At 39.4% G+C, this 19,807-nt stretch overlaps 1 protein-coding gene across 1 annotated transcript in view; it reads left to right on the top strand.

The window, feature by feature from the left end:
* Positions 1-19,807, top strand: part of vwde (von Willebrand factor D and EGF domains) — a 151,329-nt gene that overhangs the window by 35,573 nt on the left and 95,949 nt on the right. Inside the window, exons 2-5 of the mRNA XM_052016930.1 lie at positions 7,204-7,388; positions 8,578-8,809; positions 14,956-15,024; positions 17,015-17,247. Coding sequence (XP_051872890.1) covers positions 7,204-7,388; positions 8,578-8,809; positions 14,956-15,024; positions 17,015-17,247 — 719 coding nt within the window. The remainder of the gene's footprint in view (positions 1-7,203; positions 7,389-8,577; positions 8,810-14,955; positions 15,025-17,014; positions 17,248-19,807) is intronic.

The raw sequence follows: 19,807 nt of genomic DNA, 5'->3' as shown, positions 1-19,807 counted from the left end.
TAGTTGGGCATTGAATTACTAGTTTAATTAGTTCATCACAACATTATGGGCCAAAGGGCCTGTGCTGTTCTGTTCTATGTCTGTGTTCTCAAAAGCTATATTTCTGAAGCAAATGAGTTTCATCCAAGCAAAACTAGCCAAAACGCACATTTCATAAGAATCAAAGGCCTAGGAAGAAAAGTTTGAAACCTCTGTGTTGTTCATTCTGTCCAGCTGTGTGCAGTGTAGTTTTGTGACTGACCAACTTGTACATGGTTTTCTTTGGAGCTCCCTCTTTTCATGCACATACACTTTCTATTTTTCTTAAAAAGGGTTTCCAAATAATAGTTTGCTTTGAAAAGGTTTTTTTTTTACCTTTTGTGCCCAAAGATAAGAGTATGTGCTCATTAATGTTACATTATGTTGTCCAGCATATTCTTATGAATTTGTTAGTTCTGACACAGTAGATCCAACAATACACATATAAAATTATTCACAGCATGAATGGTGTTAAAAATCACCTTGTATTTTCAATGTGCTAATTATGATATGGCTCTGTATTTTCTTGTTTCTCGTGTATAACTTTTTGAAGCTATATTTCAACACTGACCCAAGTTATTTATTTAATCATGTTACAGCTGGTCTTTAGACATATTTTCTTTATCTGATTTGTCCTTGTGGGGTTTGACGGCTGTATGCCAAAGTAATATAAAAACTTGCGCAAAATTCACTTTCAACCCAGTTTAAACTAATAATGGAACTTTGAAATTAATTTTGTTTGAAGTCAAAACATGATGTTAGGAATAAAATATGTAGTTTGGTTTCACCATATTTTCAAAGATGTATATTTTAAATAGAATTCTTTCTCTCTCTGATAATTTATATTGTAGAACTGTAAATATCTACAAAATTTCATATCTACTAGTTCAAAGGTATTATGTAAATTATGGGTGAACTCATCGGATCTGACAACAGGGTTTTAATATTTAATGTGAGATGAAAGTGACTAATGGAAAAGTAGAGCCGTTGCAATTTCACCAGTACATTGAAGTGTAAGCTGGTACCAGGAATACTTATTCACAAAATGAATATACATCTAAAAATAGTACTTTACAACACAAGTAGTTTTAGATTTAAATTGGATTTTTTTTAAAATAACCTTTTCTAAATAGTGTGACAAACTAATAAAATTGCTGTAAATATAAAGAGTTCAAGAAACGTTAGAAAGGAATGTAATGAATAAGTGAAACTGTGATTCTGGTTAAAACATTGAATAATCACTCTATTAAATGTTAAAATATTTGGAAGCGTAAACATTTCTGTGAACAGCAAGGCGACATTTGCTATATGAGAAATATACAGTAAAATACTATCATAGTTCTGCACGAGTGCATTTCAACAACTTAATCAACTGGTACCTAGCTTTTTAACCTCTACAATGAATGTTAATCACCTACATCATGCAGAATGGAGTCTTTAGAACTTAAGTCATTATAAAATGCCCATTTCAGCAGAAAAACTTGTGCATCTAAAAGATCGTATCAAAGCTTTGCATTCCTACCACAGCTAGTTGTGAATGGTTGCAGGCAATTAAACAGCTAATTGGAAGAGCAGGGTCCAACCAAGAATATCCCCATCCATAACAATGGTGGTGCCCAGCTTCTGAGTGCTAAAGAAAAGGCTGAAGCATTCGCAACCATTTTCAACTGAGGTGTCAGCGAGATGATCTGTCTTGGCTGCTTCTTAAGATCCCTACCATCACAGAAGTCGGTCTCTGGAAATTTTGATTCTCCTCACATGATGACAAGAAATGGCTGGGAATACTGGCTATGACTACATGCCATTTGCAGTACTGAAAATCTGAGCTTCAGAATTAGCTGTGCCTCTAGCCCAATCTGTTCCAATTCACTTACAACATTGGCATCTACCTATCAATGTAGAACATTGCCTATATCTTCCTCATTCGTAATAAGTAGAACAAATCCAGTCTGATTTGATCACCACCCAATGTCAACTCCCAATCATTGGCAAAGTGATGGAAACCCTAGTTGACACGGTAATCAAATGGCATTTACCATGAATTTAGTCTGAGATCTGCCAAGACCACTCAGGTCCAGCCTTGTTCTGAACTAAAGTTGGGGGGGGGGGGGGGTGGGGGAGTTGGTGGGAGTGACTGCTCTTGATATCATGGCAACATTTGACAGCACGTGGCATCAAAACAGCCAAGGTGAAACTGAAGTTGAGGAGTATTACAGGGCAAATACTCTAATGGCTGAAGTCATAACTTGCACAAAGGAAGATGCTTGTAGTTGTTAGAGGTCGATCATCACAGCCACAGGACAGGATATTGTTCCTCCGGGCAGTGTCCTCAGCCCAACCATCTCTGGTTGCTTCATCAATAACTTTCCTTCCACCATACAGTCGGAAGTGGTGATGCTTGCTAACGATTCCATAATGTTCAATTCCATTTGCAACTTCTCAAAACAAAGCAACCTATGTCTACATTTCACAAAACCCAGACAGTATTCAGGCATGGGCTCATAAATGGTGGGCAATGACCATCTCCAACAAGAGAGAATCTAATGACCTATCATAAACATGTAGTGGTGTTGCCATCACTGAGGCCTCCCACCAATATCCTGGGACCACACTTGATTTAAAAAAAAACTCAACTGGACTGGTTAGACAAACTCCATTGTTTCATGAGTAGGGCAGAGGCTAGATATCCTGCAGAAAGTGACTTGCTTCCTGACGCCCCAAGACCTTTACACTACAGAAAAGCTCTGATAATCCACTGTCTGACTACTAGGAACTCCCACTGGTTTGGCATGTGGCTGACCACATTATGTTTGCTGTGCTCCCTGGTCTACTCGTTTGGGTCTCTGGTTCCCAGGCTCCCTATCCACTGTCCTGGGCCCTGGTTCCTGCAGACCTCTTCCACTTGCTGGAGTTCTCTCTCCCAGGCTCCCTTGAAGAATGTATTGGAGATTACCATAATAGCAAACCGATTAGACTGGAAAATCTGCTAGTCTGGCACCACCAAATTCTTGAGCATACTGGATTTTTAAGGTATCTACAAGGCACATATCAAGAATGTGATGGAATACGTCCAGTTACCTGGATGAATGCCACTCCAATTCTCTAGAAACCCAGCACCATCTAGGACAAAACAGCCTGCTTTGGCACCCCATCCACCCCCTAAATATTTTTTCACATGTGTTCAGTGTATACCATTTACAAAATACACTGTAGTTACTCACCAAGGCCACTTCAGCAGTTCCTCCCAAACCACCAAGAAGGATGGCATTGGAACATCACCACCTGCAGGTTCCCCTCCAAGTTTCCATCAACCTGACTTGGAAGTATATCTCTGGTTCTTCATCACTGGATCTAAATACAGGAACTCCTTCCCCAACAGCACTGTGGGAATACTTGTACTTTCACCTTCATTGGAAGAATGGAAATGGATCAAGAAACTGGCACAACAACACATCCTCTAAGGGCAATTATGTATCCTGAAAATGAATACAAAAAAAGTGTAACCCGTGCACAAGCTCTGGCTCTAGCTATAAGTGGCATGTCAAAAATCAATATTTATTCTGGAAGGACATTAGCTACAGAATAAATTTAATAGTCATCCTCACCCATCACTAATTAGATAATCAGTATCTTAAGGTGCAGTTAATTGAAACTTGAATAGTTTGATATGAGCACATGATATTTTTCCACTATATGCAGCTTGATGAATGAAGAGCCATTGGTGGAGTTTCTTGCTTTTAGGGCACTCTTTAGAAATTATTCCACTTGAATATATTGTCCATATTAGTAATATGCACTTTGAACTGGGATTCACTCATCTGTGGAGGCTTAATGCAAAAATAAGCAGAACACTAAATGACCATGACTGGATTTCTAGGTTTTTCTTTTTAACGATTGATAGGTTCTGCCCTAGTATTATTGGGGGCAAGTAGCAATTAAAAATTCAAAACTCCCTTAAGCAAGTAGCAAAGATATCCAGACTGTTTTAATGTTTACTGGTTGGGTCTCAATATTATCTGGACTTTTTCTCAGGGGCTCCAATGCAAAACACAAATCATTTATAAAGTTATGAGCTTCTTCACATCAGCCAATATATAAATCAAGGTGTTTGGAAACACTCATAGATACAGCTTGTGCTGTTATACTACATGGAGGCCCAATTCCCAGTTGGTTGTATGTGAAGAAAGGTGTAAACTACAGCTGATGGGTTCTTACTCTGTTTCCACCAACAAGTGCTGCTACTTGCCCATCCTATGTGCTTTGCCAGGTGACCCCTTCCCAAACCACTGATCTAATTCTTCCAGGACAGATACATGTTCAGGTACTTGTAACAGGTGAAGTAAATTTGAGTGCATCCTCTGGTGCGGGTTTCTACAGAGCACCAGGAATGGTTGTTGTTTCTTGGGAGACTCTTAAGTAGGAAAGGAACATATTAGAATTCTGGCTGCATATCTGATAATATATTGTATGTTAGGGTGCTCTGCTTGAATGTAAACCTGTATATGAGAATAATAAAGCAGTCTCATCTATGGGGATTATTTATTAGGTTTGTTTTTGCTTTATAATAGTACAAACAGGGTTAAGGTTATTTACTGCTTGTCATTTCTCAGATTAGCTACTGCACACATTTCAAACAAGGTGTTGTGATGTGTAGATGGAATGCTTTGAAAATTCTATAAAGGGAATATGTTTATGAAATTGGTTTCATAAATAATTTAAGTTAGCTAATGGTCAAGTAACTTCGTCTGGGTATTGAAAATGTTTTTGCAAATGTCATCCAGAATCCAAATCATCTAACATAAGAAATGCTCCTTTTTTCCCCTCTTTTGTTAAAAGGTACCATCAAAGGAGTTCTGAGCTATGTGAAGGAAGAATACAGCATCTTACAGGTCACTTTCAGGGCAACCTGAGGTGCTTTACAGCACTGAAGTAGTTTTGAAGTCTAGGTAGATTTTAATGTAGAAACTTCTATGCTGAAATTGCACACTGCAAACTACCACAAACAACAAGGTGATGATGACCAGATAATTTGTTTTTGTGGTGTTGGTTGAGGCATGGCTTTTGTCAGGAAACTAGGAATTACATTCTAAAATAGTGTGGTGTCATTTACATCCATTTCAGACTGCTGACTGAGCCCCATCTCAGCTGGAGAATCATTGAGGAAATTTTTTATGCACTTCTGGCTTCAAATTTTACATTGCCTTGAAAAATATGATTCTTTTTCACAAGAAAATGTTTTGTTAACGATAATTGGTTATTCTTTGTGAATCTGGGTTTAACAACTTGAAACTTTACATTTTTGTCTTCTGTCACTCTCATGTTTCTTTTATGTAGGCCCAAAATGTGTTAACAATGAATTGAGAAATTGTAATGGTTCATTTAAAAACAAAAAAAAAATCCTCTTAACAACATGCAATTTATCAGAAATTGCTGTCTACTTAAGAGGCAAAATTTGTCTGCAAGCTTTTCAGGCTCAGCCATCTTTTGACTGGATTTCAGTAGTCTAGTTAATATGAACAGGAAAGAAATAACATAGATCTTAGTTTTTTTTCATCACTTCAGAATGTACTAAAGTGCTTTACAGTAGAATAAGAGCATTTTGAAGAGTGGTAACTTGTATTATAGAAAACGCAATATATGTACCCAGTTTGTGCACAGTAGGATCTTGCAAGCAACAGTGGTTCATAATGACCAGATACCAACATCATACCAAAAGAAAACAGTTTAAAGGATAAATATTTGCCAGGATTTTGAATTACCTCTTCTCTCTAAAAGAGCGTGGTGAGATGTTTTATGACCACCCAAAAGGTTTAACAACTTATCCTGATGCAGTCTCGGCCTGAAATCTCAACAGTTCTTTTCCCTCCACGGATGCTGCTCGATCCACTGAGTTCCTCCAGCAATTTGTTTTTTTGCTTCAGATTCCAGCATCTGCCATCTCCTGTGTCTCTGTCTTAACAACTTATCCAAAGGATGGCACATCTGACTATCCAATGTAGTACCAAAGAATGCACCACTACTAGTCTAGGTTTCTTGACAATTAAATTTATTCTGTGGATTTCATGAGACAGCGATTATCTTTTTCTATAGTAGAAACAGAAAATGTGAGAAACATTCATTGGGTCAGGCAGCATCTGTGGAAAGAGAAACTGTGTTAATCTTTCAGGTCTGAAACCCATTGTCAGAACTGGGAAAGACAAAAAGTTAGTTTCCAGTAGCAAAGGAGGCTGAGGAGGTTGAACAAAAGTAATATCTGTGATAAGGTGAGACTGAATGGGTTAATAGGGGCAATTAGAAGCACATTGCCCTTCTTTGTTTGCTTTATTCTGGGGTGCCTCTGTCATTGGGCACTCAATGAACAACATTTTAATTGTATGGATTTCTGAGTAGGTCCCTGCCCAGGGCTGGGGTGACGACCCAAATTGGGTAGGTTTGTTTTCTTACCTCTTCTGAAGAGCAGCCTAACTGGCTGATCTTGTCACTAATATCCCTAAGTACTCCTTTGAACTTAATGATAAAGTTCAATAACTGAACTAAACCTCTTCCACTACCCAGCTCCCCAATCAGCCTCTGAGATTGAGACACGAGACTGCAGATGCTAGAATCCGGAGCAAAAAACCAACTGTTGGAGGAACTTGGGGTCAGGCAGCATCTGTGGAGAGGGGGAGGGGAATTGTCAATGTTTTGTGTCAAGACTCTGCAATCTCTGAGATTGTTCCCAAAACCCTGACAGTACAAGACCCCAATCCAACACCGAAATTCTGATTTGTTCCCCCCCCCCCCATTTGAGATTTTCCCTGTAAGAGCCATTCAATAACACTTGATAAGTTAAACCTCCCTTGGTTCAATGAAGTTCTGGTTCATTTTGTATTTAGGTCAGGTTTGATAGTTCTAAAACCAAATTGATTTGAATTTGCGAAGTAAAAATCAATATAAATTTAAATATCATGCAGAGATATTTAAGCTTAAGCATTATTGAAGAAATGCATTGCCTATTTTAAGAAATCAGCAGATCAAAAATCTATAGCTCAAATTAGTTTGTTTTTCAGTTAACCAGTAGTTTCCAAATGCATATACCTTGCTGTGTATTTGGCTAACCATATCATCAATGAAGTTAAGTAAAAGAATTAATTACTTGGACAGTTACAGTAAGCCATTACTAACTCTCTTTCTGTTGTCTGACAGCCCCTGAGTGCTACCCTGGAGGACACCAGCTCCTTCAGAACCCGTACAGAAGTGTGGACTTTGATTCACTTCGGTTGCAACAGTCAGCAATACAGGAGCTGATATGCGATCACTCTTTAACACCAGGATGGTATCGCTTTCAGATATTTGATAAACCTGCAGAAATGCCAACAAAATGTGTAGAGGTATACAGTGTTCTAGAATCATCCAAGTATTTGACACACCATGACCAGAGGAGATAAGTTTGTTTTCATATAGTATGCTGAACTGTTTAGAAACAATATTGTTTAATTAAACTATCCTATTACATGGAAAGATGCAATAAGAACTGTGTCCACTCTAGTGCTGCCCAGTTTAGGAAGACTTGATGAGATCTAATGGAATACAAATGATCCTTGCTAAATTTTGACCCATAATGAAGCAGAAGGAATTTTAATTATTTTCTGTTCTGAGTGAATTGATTTTATCTGATCGAGCATTTCAGCACCATGCATGTAGCTTCAGCAACCATGAGCTATGGGCAGGAGAAATTGGCTGACTTCCAATTGTTATCTGTTCACCTCTGTTGAAATTATCAGTCATTAGCACAAAGACGATGGAAGCATTGGTTACTATTGGAACTATGCCCAATCTGAATGACGGCTTCATTTCTTGACATTGGGTAAAATTATCATTTTAGGTTTCAAAAAAAAGTTTCTCGAAATGACAGTGGTCCACATTTTCTTCAGCTAAGATGCGGGACTTGAAGGTTGATAGCTTTCCAACTAAAAGAAAATATATTTATTCGTCACCTTCCTGGACCAAAACACTCAATGCCATTGTTTTGTAGGCCATTTTTCAAGAATGTTACGTTCAAGCAAGAACATTGTCATTTTTGTTTTGCAATCCTGGTTGATCTTATAAAACTTAACGTTGTGGAATTGGAAAATTATAAATTTTGGTACTCGTTTTGAAAGTTGTCCCATTGGCCCATTAAATATATACTTCTATACTTGAATGATGAATCTTCACACCCATTTCCCCAGACCTTTCTTGAGTAAGTACAGTTTTATAAATGACTGATAATTTAACCATAGTGGACTGGCAATATTCCGGTATGTAATGAAGGAGTTAAGGAACATTTTAAAAAAAAGACTGTAAGTAATGTATAGAGGACAAGGACCTTTTTTGTTAAAGAAGAAATGTAACTGCAGTAGCAAATGTTCATGAATGAACCCTGACCTAAGAATGAAATGCTTTTATTACTAGCAGAACTGAAACCATTCCTCATTGTATTCAATGCAAATACCAGATTGTTTTTATTTGCGAAGTGGCTACACAAATTGTGGTAAGAAAAAAATGTTGCTTATTTAATCTTACAAATCTTCCCCTTAGATGAATCATTGTGGTACTCAAGCTCCTGTCTGGTTGTCTCTGAGAGAGACAGATTCTTTGCCACAACCTGGAGAGATTAAACATTTGACTGCCTGTGCAACATGGCAGTTTTTCTTCAGTACAACAAAGGACTGTTGTCTTTTCCGAATTCCAGTCAGTGTGCGAAACTGTGGTGACTTTTTCGTGTACCTACTCCAACCTACACAAGGATGTATGGGATATTGTGCAGAAGGTAGGTTTGTGCCATATAATAAAAAAAATACATCACACTGAGGTAAATAATTAGCATTAATAATTGGAGCATTTACATATTAAGAGCTAAGAACAGAATATTATCACAAATTTTCTGTCGTGAATTTTGCAAATAATTATTTATATTGAGTCAAAGTTAGAATACCTTTCTTCATTGAATTGATGTTGACATACTTAAATTCTGATGTGTTACTAATTAACTTATAACAGTAGGTTTATGCATGGTAGATGTTTTACAGTCTATTTTTCTTAACACTTTTTATTGAGCTGAGGTAGTTTCCTTGGTAAATCTGGAATGGAGAATTTAGGGGTTTGGAATCCATTTGGATGAGATTCTATGGATGGCTAGATCAGCATTAAAGTGGTACAGGATCCTTATTCGGGAGGGGAATTATGGCTCCTCTTGTGTAATAGCTAAGTAGTTTATTGAAAACATGGAAGTTACAATCTATCTTCTGTTGTATGTGCTGAATATTTTTAGTAACTGACAATAACCTGTCCATTCTGAACTTGCAAGAATTTGTGTAACAAACACGTGCATTTTGAGCAAATTGACATAAAATTGAAATTAGTCCTTGCTAGTAACATTGAAAAAAAAGCTCTCAGTGAATTGGTAGCTTATTTTCCATCACACCAATTTTTCATTTCCATTAATTTCAAAACTGTGTTCAGTGAAAAATATGTTGGCAATTCACTTTGCATCTGTTTTGAGTTATCGATGAAGCCCAATTTTACTGTATTTAATTCAAAAGTACCTCAAAAAAGAAAGAACACTTAATTTCAATTGTGCTGAACATTGGAATCAAGAACAAGGCTCCACAGATGCCAATCCCTGTACAGCAATTGGAACCACCTCATAAAGCACCACTGTATATGTATTATAGGTGAATCTTTGCAGCCAGACATGACATGGCTGGTTTCCAGCAAACGTGCTATGATTCCAAAAATTTGAGATTACTTTCTTCTGGCAAAGGAAATTAATTGACATTTAAAAAAAATTATATTAATCTCAGAAATTGCACTTTAAATTGAAATTGCTTCCATTTCCTTCCTTTCAATGATTTGCAGGCCTCTTAAGGACAATTATTCTGCATAGTCTCTATGCTTCACACTAAATAAAACCCAAATATCTAAAGTATACCTCCATAATTAGTAGTATCTCTCACACCTGTGGCAGTCCCCGGGCTGACCTGCCCTTGGAACAGTATTACATTAAGTGATAAAGTATGTACATTTAGCAGCAGCTGTAGGTATCTCAGACCAACATCTGCCTCTCAGTCCTTGGTAAGTGAGATCTTTCAGCACCCAAAGGGGACAGACAGTCAGAAAATGCCAAATGCTATGCAGGGTCCTGGAGAGAAGAGAGAGAAGAAAGAATATTGGATAGGTCAGCCCATGGAACCCTGTCATCAGAACTGTAGGGATTGACACGTTGCCAGCTACTTCTAGGCAAACACTCTTAAATGTTTTGAAATCTTGGGCATAAATTGTTTAACTGAACCTGAATGAACAATGATCAATTTCATGCAAAATATTTGTGCTGATTTTTAGTGCAGCGGTGACAACTGCCCTTTTATCTGAAGATTTTTGATAACATCCTGTACTACATGGTTGCTCCGACTGCTCTCTAATTAAAGAAATATGTAAAGCAAAGAGAACCTGCATCAGCAAAGAAGTGCTGAAATATATGGTGTTGGTGCAAAGACAAGCAAAAGTTGTTTGTTACCTCAGCAAATTTTTAAAACAGGGTATTGCACTTAGCATGAATAGAACACGGTTAGCTAAGATGCAAACAAAAAAAGGACTCAGATGAGGAAAACTGAGTCTCATATGAAAAATTAGCAGCTCTACATCTGTATTTTTAACCAGTATTAAGCTGGTCTTAGACCAAGAGCTGGCATGAGTACAAAATGCACATCTGTTGTAATTTTGAGCTCAAGAGTATTTAAATTTCATTCCCTTATTCAAATATGTATACATGTTTGTTGTTGATTTTAAAAAAAACTGTGCAGACGCATACACCTAGGTAAGTTTTTGGTCTGGATATTTATCTCAGCATTCTGGTGTACTGTGAAGGGTGACCTGGAACAGTATTGCCACGGTGGAAAAACAATCATTTGGTCATTGTCCTGCTGCACCAAATTCAGTTACAATCAAGGCCCATGATTAAAGATGTGCCATGCTGTCATCCTCCCCTGATGCTGGGCTTGGGTAATCAACCACAGGCCTGATCAGGCCTGGCTGTGTGGGGAAGATGGGGTCTTCCTTTGGGTCAGGCGCTTAAGAACAATGGTGGAGTTCCAGTGCTGTTGTGTGGGGAAGGAAGGGCCAGGAAACACTGCCTGCAGCTGGCAGGGAAGGAATCTGAGACTGTGCTACTGTTGGGAGCATGGGACAGGAGGGAAGGATTCGGAGACTCAGCTTGTGGTCAGGAGTTGTGGACAGATAACCTGGCGTTGGTAGGGGTGGGGAGATACTGAACCAGCATTTTAGAGATTGTTGAGACTGGGGAGGTCAGCATATTGTGGCAGGGAGATCAGGAGCAGAGCTGGCATGCAGATGTTGAGGATGATATGGAGAGCATCATCAAAGGTATGATGTGGGATCAAGGGTTTCAGGGCAGGTTGGAGGTTGAGGCTTAGAAGTATTGGAGAGGTGGTATGAATTGGATTTAATCTAAAGTTATAGAGTTACAGAGAGAGTCAGCATGGAAATGGGTCCTTCGGCCTACCGAGTCCATGCCACCATCAACTACCCATTTAAACTAATCCTACATTAATATCATGATCACTTTTCATTCTGCAGCAACAAACAATCTGCTGGAGGAGCTCAATGGGTTGAGCAGCATCTGGGGGGGAGGGGGAGGGGAAGGAATTGTTGATGTTTTAGGTTGAAACCCTACCTCAGGGTCCTGTGTGTTCTCACTTTTCATTCTCATCAAGCTCCCCCCAACCCCCACTTCCACCCAGACGCTATCACTCACGAACACACTAGGGACAATTCACAATGGCCAAGTAACCTACCAACCCACATGCTTTTGGGGTGTGAGAGGAAACTGGAACACCCAGACCACCTGAGTTGCTTGTGCTGTGAGGCTGCGGCTGTGCCACCCTACATAAATATATATTTTTTTAAGATGTGTTACTTTGATTATTTTATTTATCTGTAGGCCTTTCAATTAGGCACTGCAAATTTGGGACTATTTTGTCCCAGCAGTGTCCTACAAAAGGCACTCCCAGGATAACATGGTCCATATTGTCCTGCGTTGCGGAGAATGGCATGAGACGATGCCCAACCTGCTAAGCATTTCCAGCATTTTTGTTTTTATTTCAGATTTCTAATGTCTCAGTTCCTTGCTTTTCAATAACTGTTCAATTTGCTCTTCCAGGAATGCCCAACTTGAACAAAGTTCCACTCTCTTTGAGAATTCTGTTTGTATATTTTACTGCCCTCAGTGAATTCTGTTTCCTTTCTAGTCTTTACTGGGGTTGATCAAAACTCATTTCCACATCCATACCTCTCACTTGGTCTCTCCACGACTTCCCCTTCTCTGTAATTTAAGACATGTTTCTGACGAAAATTCATCGTATCATCTTCTTTCTCCACAGATGCTGCCTAACCTGCTGAGTATTTCCAGCATTTTCCATCTTTGTTTCTGATTTCCAGCATCTGCAGTCGTTTACTTCTTGGTTACATTTTATTTTGATCTTCACAGTCAGTCAGTTCTAACTACACTTTTGATTACCTTTTTGCAAAAATAGAACTAATTTTGTGAGTAGCTGGCAGTAACTCTAGATAACTGACACTGCTTAAAGTCAACATGCACTTCTTGAAGAGGAAGTGTATTAGAGCTACCGAGGTGCTCGACCTCATTTTGGAAGTGATTGCAACTTAGGAGGGTATATGCTGCAACAAAATGACTTGAGCTCTACAATTTTCACAAGCTGCACTATTGGCCTTCACAGAGGAGGAGTATGTTCCTCCATCTAAATGAGGTCAGGGGGGGCATTTTGGGCCCAGTGAAAAGGCTTGAAGATGGTATATGTTGCCGTCTTGAACTGCTGCAATCCATAAGGGAGTTCCAGAATCTTGACTAATTGATGAAGATGGAACAGCGATTAAAATTCCAAGTCAAGATATTGTTGAATTTGGAGAGGTACCTGGGGGAAGTTGTGATTCTTTATGCTTGTAGCCCTCGACATCCTAAGCAGTAGAAGTCAAGGGCTTGGGATTTGCTGATGAATAGACTGTAGTGAATTGCTGCAGTGCATCTTGCAGATGGTGTGCATTGCAGCTACTATGCATCAGTGGTGAAGGAAATGAATACTAAGGTGGTGGATTGGATGCTGATCAAGCAATCTGCTTTGTCTTAGATTGTGTTGACTTTCCAAAGTATTATTGGAGGTAGACTTCTTGAAGGAAATGGAGAGTATACTGTCAAATTCTTCAGCACGTTATTGGCACATGTGTCATTAGGTAACTTAAGCAATGATGCTTTTTAATTGAGTTAAGGATGATGGCATGCTTTTTGGGTATATTGGTTTTCACCTTTTTAATGGATAGGATCAACCTTTGAAGTTACATTTAGTGGACAGGTGCCTGTGTTGTAGCTCTACTGGAAGCAGGAATGGGTCTAGAGCGCAGGTGCTCAACATTGCAGTTGGAAAGTTGTTGGGGCCACATTTTCTATATACAGTTCTGTGTTTGCCAGTTGTTGATATAAAATGGAGTGGGTCAAGTTGGTTGAAGACTAGTATCTGTTGGGGTCCTCAAGAAGAAGCAGAGATGCAATATCCAGGTAATGTTTCTGACTGAAGGCAGTTGTGAATCTTTTTGCCTTGTCTTATACATTCACATTGTGGACATTGCTATGGTTGAGGATCAAAATGATCTCCACCATTAGTTATTTGTGTACCTAAAGTTATGGTTGAATATGGTGGGAATGCAGGGCTTTTTATTTAAGCTGTTGATTTCATTGCTCAACCTTGTCAATAACTTGTGGTTTCCACTCTTTCACGTGAATATAATCCTGTGTTGTAGGTTCTTTAAGTTGGCAATCTACATTTTTTATTGAGTTGAGTTGGATGATAGCCTTATTGTAACAGAGAAGTAAGGGAAAGCAAACCTTAAGATTATTGGTGATAGTGGAATACAATTTTGCTGTGGCTTTTGGCCTACCCCAACTCGGTTGCTAAATTTTCAGCTGGTAGGTTTGTTCTTGATCATTTGGTATGATGGTAATGCTGCACAGCACAGTGGAGGATGAGACTTGTTCTGTACAAGGGCTCTGCTGTTATAACATGCAGAGTTAATGTTCTAATTGAAGCTGAGTGGACTACCCAGTTTTATTCTTATGATATTTATTTGTTGCACTTTGATACAACTTTGGGCCTTTTCAGTGGACAATTCAAATTCAACCACATTATTTCTGAATCATTTTTTGGTAAGACTAGGTAAATGGCTATGTCCTCTAAAGGACATTAGTGAAACTGGTGTGTTTTAGGGCAATCCAGTAGATTCATAGTCACTTCTGAGATGTTCACTTGCTAGTCTAGATTTGGTTACTTTTTTAATTTAAATTCAAGAGTGCCATTGTGACAGTTAATCAGAATTATTAATTATATACATTATTGGACTTGCAAAACAACTACAATGCTACCATTCCTGAAATACAGTCATTGAAGGACAGCTGTACAGTATTCTAAGAAACAAAGTATTAATCTCAACAGGCAGAATGGAATAACAACACTAACTGCAGCATCATCTGGAGAAATAATTCACTAGATTCAACTTCCTATCCAATCTCTGCAAGAGGAAAATTGGACCCACTATTTACTTGGATAATTTGAAAAGATTAATCAAACCGACATTAGGGATTGTGAAGATAGATTAGTCACTCTTAGCCCTGAAAGACAAGTAGGTAAGCTACAAATTCATCAAGCTATGCCCTACATGGTGAAAGGGGTATCATCAGGTTGAAGTGACAGTATGGCCTGGAATGTGCTGGGATACTCCAACAACTGAGTGTAAGATGAAGAGCAAAAACAGTGAGAATTAATAAGGATAATGACTTAACTAATTTAGTAGAAGTGAAATCACTATGACATTTATTTAATTCTGTCCTAGTCTTGTCTGAAACAAAAGATAAAAGCGACTGTGGTCCAGAGGAGACAGAAATTGGAAATGCTTGTAGAGGTAAATGTCTACTTCATTCGTATTATCACATTCATTTTTTTCATTCATAATATCCATTTGGGATCTGCCAAAGTTTATTCTAGTCATCTGAATTACTTAAGAGACAATTTTCCCCTGTCAGCAGTCGTGCTACATTTGCTGCACCTACATTTGGTCCATCCACACTGAGCAGTTGGCACCCATCTGTATTAATCCCATCTTCTTTAGCCTATAGCCTACTACGCCCAGGCAATTTAAGTGCTCATCAAGACACTTCTTAAATGCTGTCCTTGAGTCTGCTTCCCCCACTCTGTCCGGCAGTGAATTCCAGGTATTTGCCACTCTCTGAATGGTGGAAAAAGGCCCCCCTTAGATTCCTTCTAAATCTCTTGCCCCTTACTCTATGTCTATGTCCATTAGTTTTATTCACCTCTGATAGGGTAGACTGCAGCAAACTGCTTATCTACAGCCCTGATAATTTTATATCCCTCAATCATGTCTCCTCTTAACCTCCTCTACTCCAGGCAAAATAGACCTAGCCCCCACAGTCTCTCCTCACAACTGAAATGCTCCATCCCAGGCAATATTCTGGTGAATCTCCTCTGCATCCTTTCCAGCGCTGATACATCTTCCCTATAGTGTGGTGACCAGAAATCCACGCAGTACTCCATTGGTACATTCTGTCCAATACTTTATAAAGTTGGAGCTTAACCTTCCTGCCCCTAAATTTAGTGCCCTGACTAATGAAGGCCTGTATCCCATATGCCGCCTTAACTGTGTTATCTATCTGTCCTGCCACCTTCAAGGATCTTTGGACTTGTACGCCAAGGTCTCTCTGTTCCTCAATACTGTCTTCATTCACAGTGCATGCCCTAGCCTCATTAATACTCCCAATATGCAACACCTCACATTCATCAGGATTGAGCTTCACCTGCCATTTCTCAGCCCATTTCACCAAGACATCAATATCACCCTGTGGCCTAAGACTACCCTCCACACTGCCAATAACTCCACCAATCTTTGTGTCATCTGTGAACTTGCTGATCATGCCTCCTACATCCAGTTCCAAATCATTCCTGAATATTACAGAGAGTGAGGTCTCAGCACTGATCCCTGTGGAACACCACTAGCCACAGGCATTCAACACAAAACAGCCCTCTGTCATCATCCTTTGTCTCCTTTTGCCAAGCCAGTTTTGGATCCCATTTGCTAACTTGCCCTGCATCCTATGAGCCCTAACCTTTTGGACCAGTGTCCTACGTAGTACCTCATTGAAGGCCTTGCTGAAATCCCGGTAAACCACATCTCCTGCACTGCACCTCTTCAGATTGTTGGGACTATTGGCAAATGAGAAGGTGTGGTTGAAGTTGCATGTATTATTTGATTAGAGCCTGAACATTTAAATTGGATTTGCAATCTTTCCTAATAAAACTGTTTTTTGTTAGTTTGTCTGTTTAATATACATTTTTTTTGCACTAGACCCTCCACTCCTGAAATCTTTTTGGGTAATTTTAGTTAATTTTGCTAAGGAAATATAGATGGAATAGAAAATAAGATAAATTGGGACCATCAATTGTACTATCACCTTTGTACCAGTTGGACAAATCACTTTGGCAGAGATGGCCTCCAATGTGGGTTCACTGTGTGTACTTGGAGCATTTTCTTGGAACAAAACACTGAAGCTAATCAGAGGACAAACCAATTTAGCTTTTGTAGTGTGTAGTGAGACTGGCTAATAGTTGTTCTGCCTTAATTGGGGTCAATCTAATGAATATGGACCAGGAATAAATGTTAGACTGGGCAGATCCACGTGACCTTGCAACTCATTGTTGATACAATCCCACCTTGATCAAATTACATCTATAGTACTGTGGAAAAATGACCCCCTTTTCAAAGCACTGAATGATATTTGGTGCACAAAAAATCTTACCACCACTCAGTCAGTTAATTTCAGGATTTCTGCCAGTAAGCTTTATAACACTGATGATGATGATGTGTTTTTACTTATCAGCTAAACATCCACCAGCTCCAGCTGCTCTTGAAGTTGTAGCTGAGCTAGATAATGGCAGTGTTTACCTGAAGTGTTCCTTTGAGAGTCCAGCAGTGAATACTTCTCTTGGATTTATTATCACTTGGTTCCGTCTGTCATCCGATGGAACCAAACAGGAGCTGCGGAAGGAAACAACAGTCCAGACGTTTTCTTTCATCGAATTGGATGGAATAAGTCTCAGACTTGGAGACCGGGTATGTTGCCAATTAGATTTCAAAGCCATTGACGAGAGTTTATGAAATTAAAACACTTCTTAAAAAAAATTGCATTGGCAGTTAAGCCTGAATCATATCCACAAATGTTGTTCCTGCTGCAATTGCTGGTCCATAGGAAGGCACCTCGCATTGTAGAGCTTGCGGATACTCACTCTTCTCTGGGTATAATTTGGCCCTTGTCCTGCCCCATGCTCCTTGAAACGTCGGTAACTTTTTATTGAGGGGACCTAACCTATACTTAGTTTTTCAAACTTGTACACATTTGGGGATGAGCTCACTCCCTTTGAGGTCCACCTCCATCCCTCTGGCGCATCTAACCTAACAGATCAGTCTCCAGTGTTACACTGGGTCCTTTGTTTTGAGTTTTTGTCTGACTGCTTCCCCAGTTTTGCTAAAGCAATGTTGAAATTCACAACTAAGATTTGAAGCCAGGTCTTGGCTTTTCTCTAATCTGCCAAACTCCTATTGAAGTTACAAGGCAATTCAGCCTCAATGTATTTACTGAAGGTTTAGGTTTTTCATTTCATCGCTTTATTTAGAACAAAAAAACAAAAGATCAGACATGATGCTCAGAATTTGTTTTCAACTTGACATACTGCTTTGTTAGTAATGCTCCAAACAATCAGGTCTAAATGGTGTGTTAGTTGGGAAAATATGCATGCCATGGGGAAAGGAGGAAAATCATTCTTAAATTGAAATGAAAAGAATATTTAAAGTACCAACCTTGCCAATAATTGTTTTCAGCTAAAAGGTTTCTCTTTCAAGGGTTACAAAATGATAACTAACATGATTGAATAACTCAGTTTACTGTAATCAGTGCTTACAGATTTAGCTCTCACTGGAAGGTGACAGTTTGGACGTGTGGGTGCACATCTTCAAATGTGAACTCTTGCATTTCACTTGGATCTTTTTAGCCAGAGAAATTGTTTCCCTTTGCAGTTTTGGTAATAAGCATGAACATCTAACAATACCGATATTGGCTTGGACAAGTCGAATCATAGAAGTGCTTGTACTCAAATATTTAAGATCAAATTATATGGTTAAAAACTGGAGGAGTGGAGTTTTCCATTAAGGGAGACCTGCTGCAAATCTCTTATGCAAATAATCTAGTGATTACTAAAATAGTTTGTGGACATACAACTGCAAAGATGTGAAGTGCATGCATTCAGTGGAGACAGGAGAGAGATAAAGCACAGAGCATGAGAGATTGTAACCCTGAGATACAAATGAAAAGAAAATGTGAAAGTAGAAAAAAGTCGGCAATTACCACAAGCTTTCAACACATGTTGCAACGTTTTACAAAAAATGAACTCTTAGTAAAAATGCTGAAAGGCAGAAATTGGAAAGAAAAATCAATGTAGCAGATCAAAGTATATGGATGCACAATGGTATATCCCACTCCAAATCCTCAGTCCCCATGTCTGAGGTATTGATATATTTCAAGAAAGCAGGACCCCTAGCACTGTCTACCATACTCCAATCCTTCAAGAGGGTGAACCCTCATAAGGCATCAGGCCCCAACGGTGTACCTGGCAGGGTACTGAAAACCTGTGCCAACCAACTGGCTGGAGTATTCAAGGATGTCTTCAATCTCACTGCTGTGGTCTGAGGTTCCCACTTCAAATGGGTAGCAATCATTCCAGTGCCCAAGAAGAGCAAGGTGAGCTGCCTCAATGACTATTGCCCGGTAGCACTTGCATCTACTGTGATGAAGTGCTTCAAGAGGTTAGTCATGGCTGGAATTAACTCCTGCCTGAGCAAGGACCTGGACCCTCTGCAATTTGCCTACTGCCACAACAGGTCTACAGCAGATGCAATCTCACTGGCTCTTCACTCTTTGGAGCACCTGGACAACCATAAGACATACGTCAGGCTACCGTTTATTTATTACAACTCGCCGTACATAACCATCATTCTCTCAGTACTAATAACCAATCTTCAAAACCTGGGCCTCTGTACTTCCCTTTGCAACTGGATCCTCTCCTTTCTCATAGGGAGACCATAGTGCAGATCAGCAATAACATCTCCTCCTCGCTGACTATCAGCACAGGCGCCCCTCAAGGATGCTTAGGCCATTGTTCTACTCTCTCTACATTCATGACTGTGTGGCTAAGCACAGCTCAAACACAATCTATAAATATGCCAATGACACCGCTGTTGTTGGTAGAATTTCAGATGGCAATGAGGAGGTGTACAGGAGTGAGATAGATCAGCTGGTAGAATGGTGTCGCAACAACTTTAGGAAGGGGAAGTTGGGAGAACACACGCCAGTCCTCATTCAGGGGTCAGCAGTGGAAAGGGTGAGCAGCTTCAAGTTCCTGGGTGTCAACACCTTGGGCCCAACACATTGATGCAATCATGAAGAAGGCACGTCAGTGGCTCTGCTTTAAGTGTTTGAGGAAATTTGGTATGTCACCAAAGACTCTTACAATTTCTATAGATGTACAGTGGAGAGCATTCTGACTGGTTGCATCATAGCCTGGTATGGAGCCTCCAACGCACAGGATCGCAAGAGGCTGCAGAGGGTTGTAGACTCAGC

Source organism: Pristis pectinata, chromosome 5, assembly GCF_009764475.1.
Source record: "Pristis pectinata isolate sPriPec2 chromosome 5, sPriPec2.1.pri, whole genome shotgun sequence".
In the NCBI taxonomy this organism is placed as follows: domain Eukaryota; kingdom Metazoa; phylum Chordata; class Chondrichthyes; order Rhinopristiformes; family Pristidae; genus Pristis; species Pristis pectinata.
The sequence above is the reverse complement of the archived record's forward strand: the minus strand, read 5'-3'. Positions and strand labels throughout refer to the sequence as shown.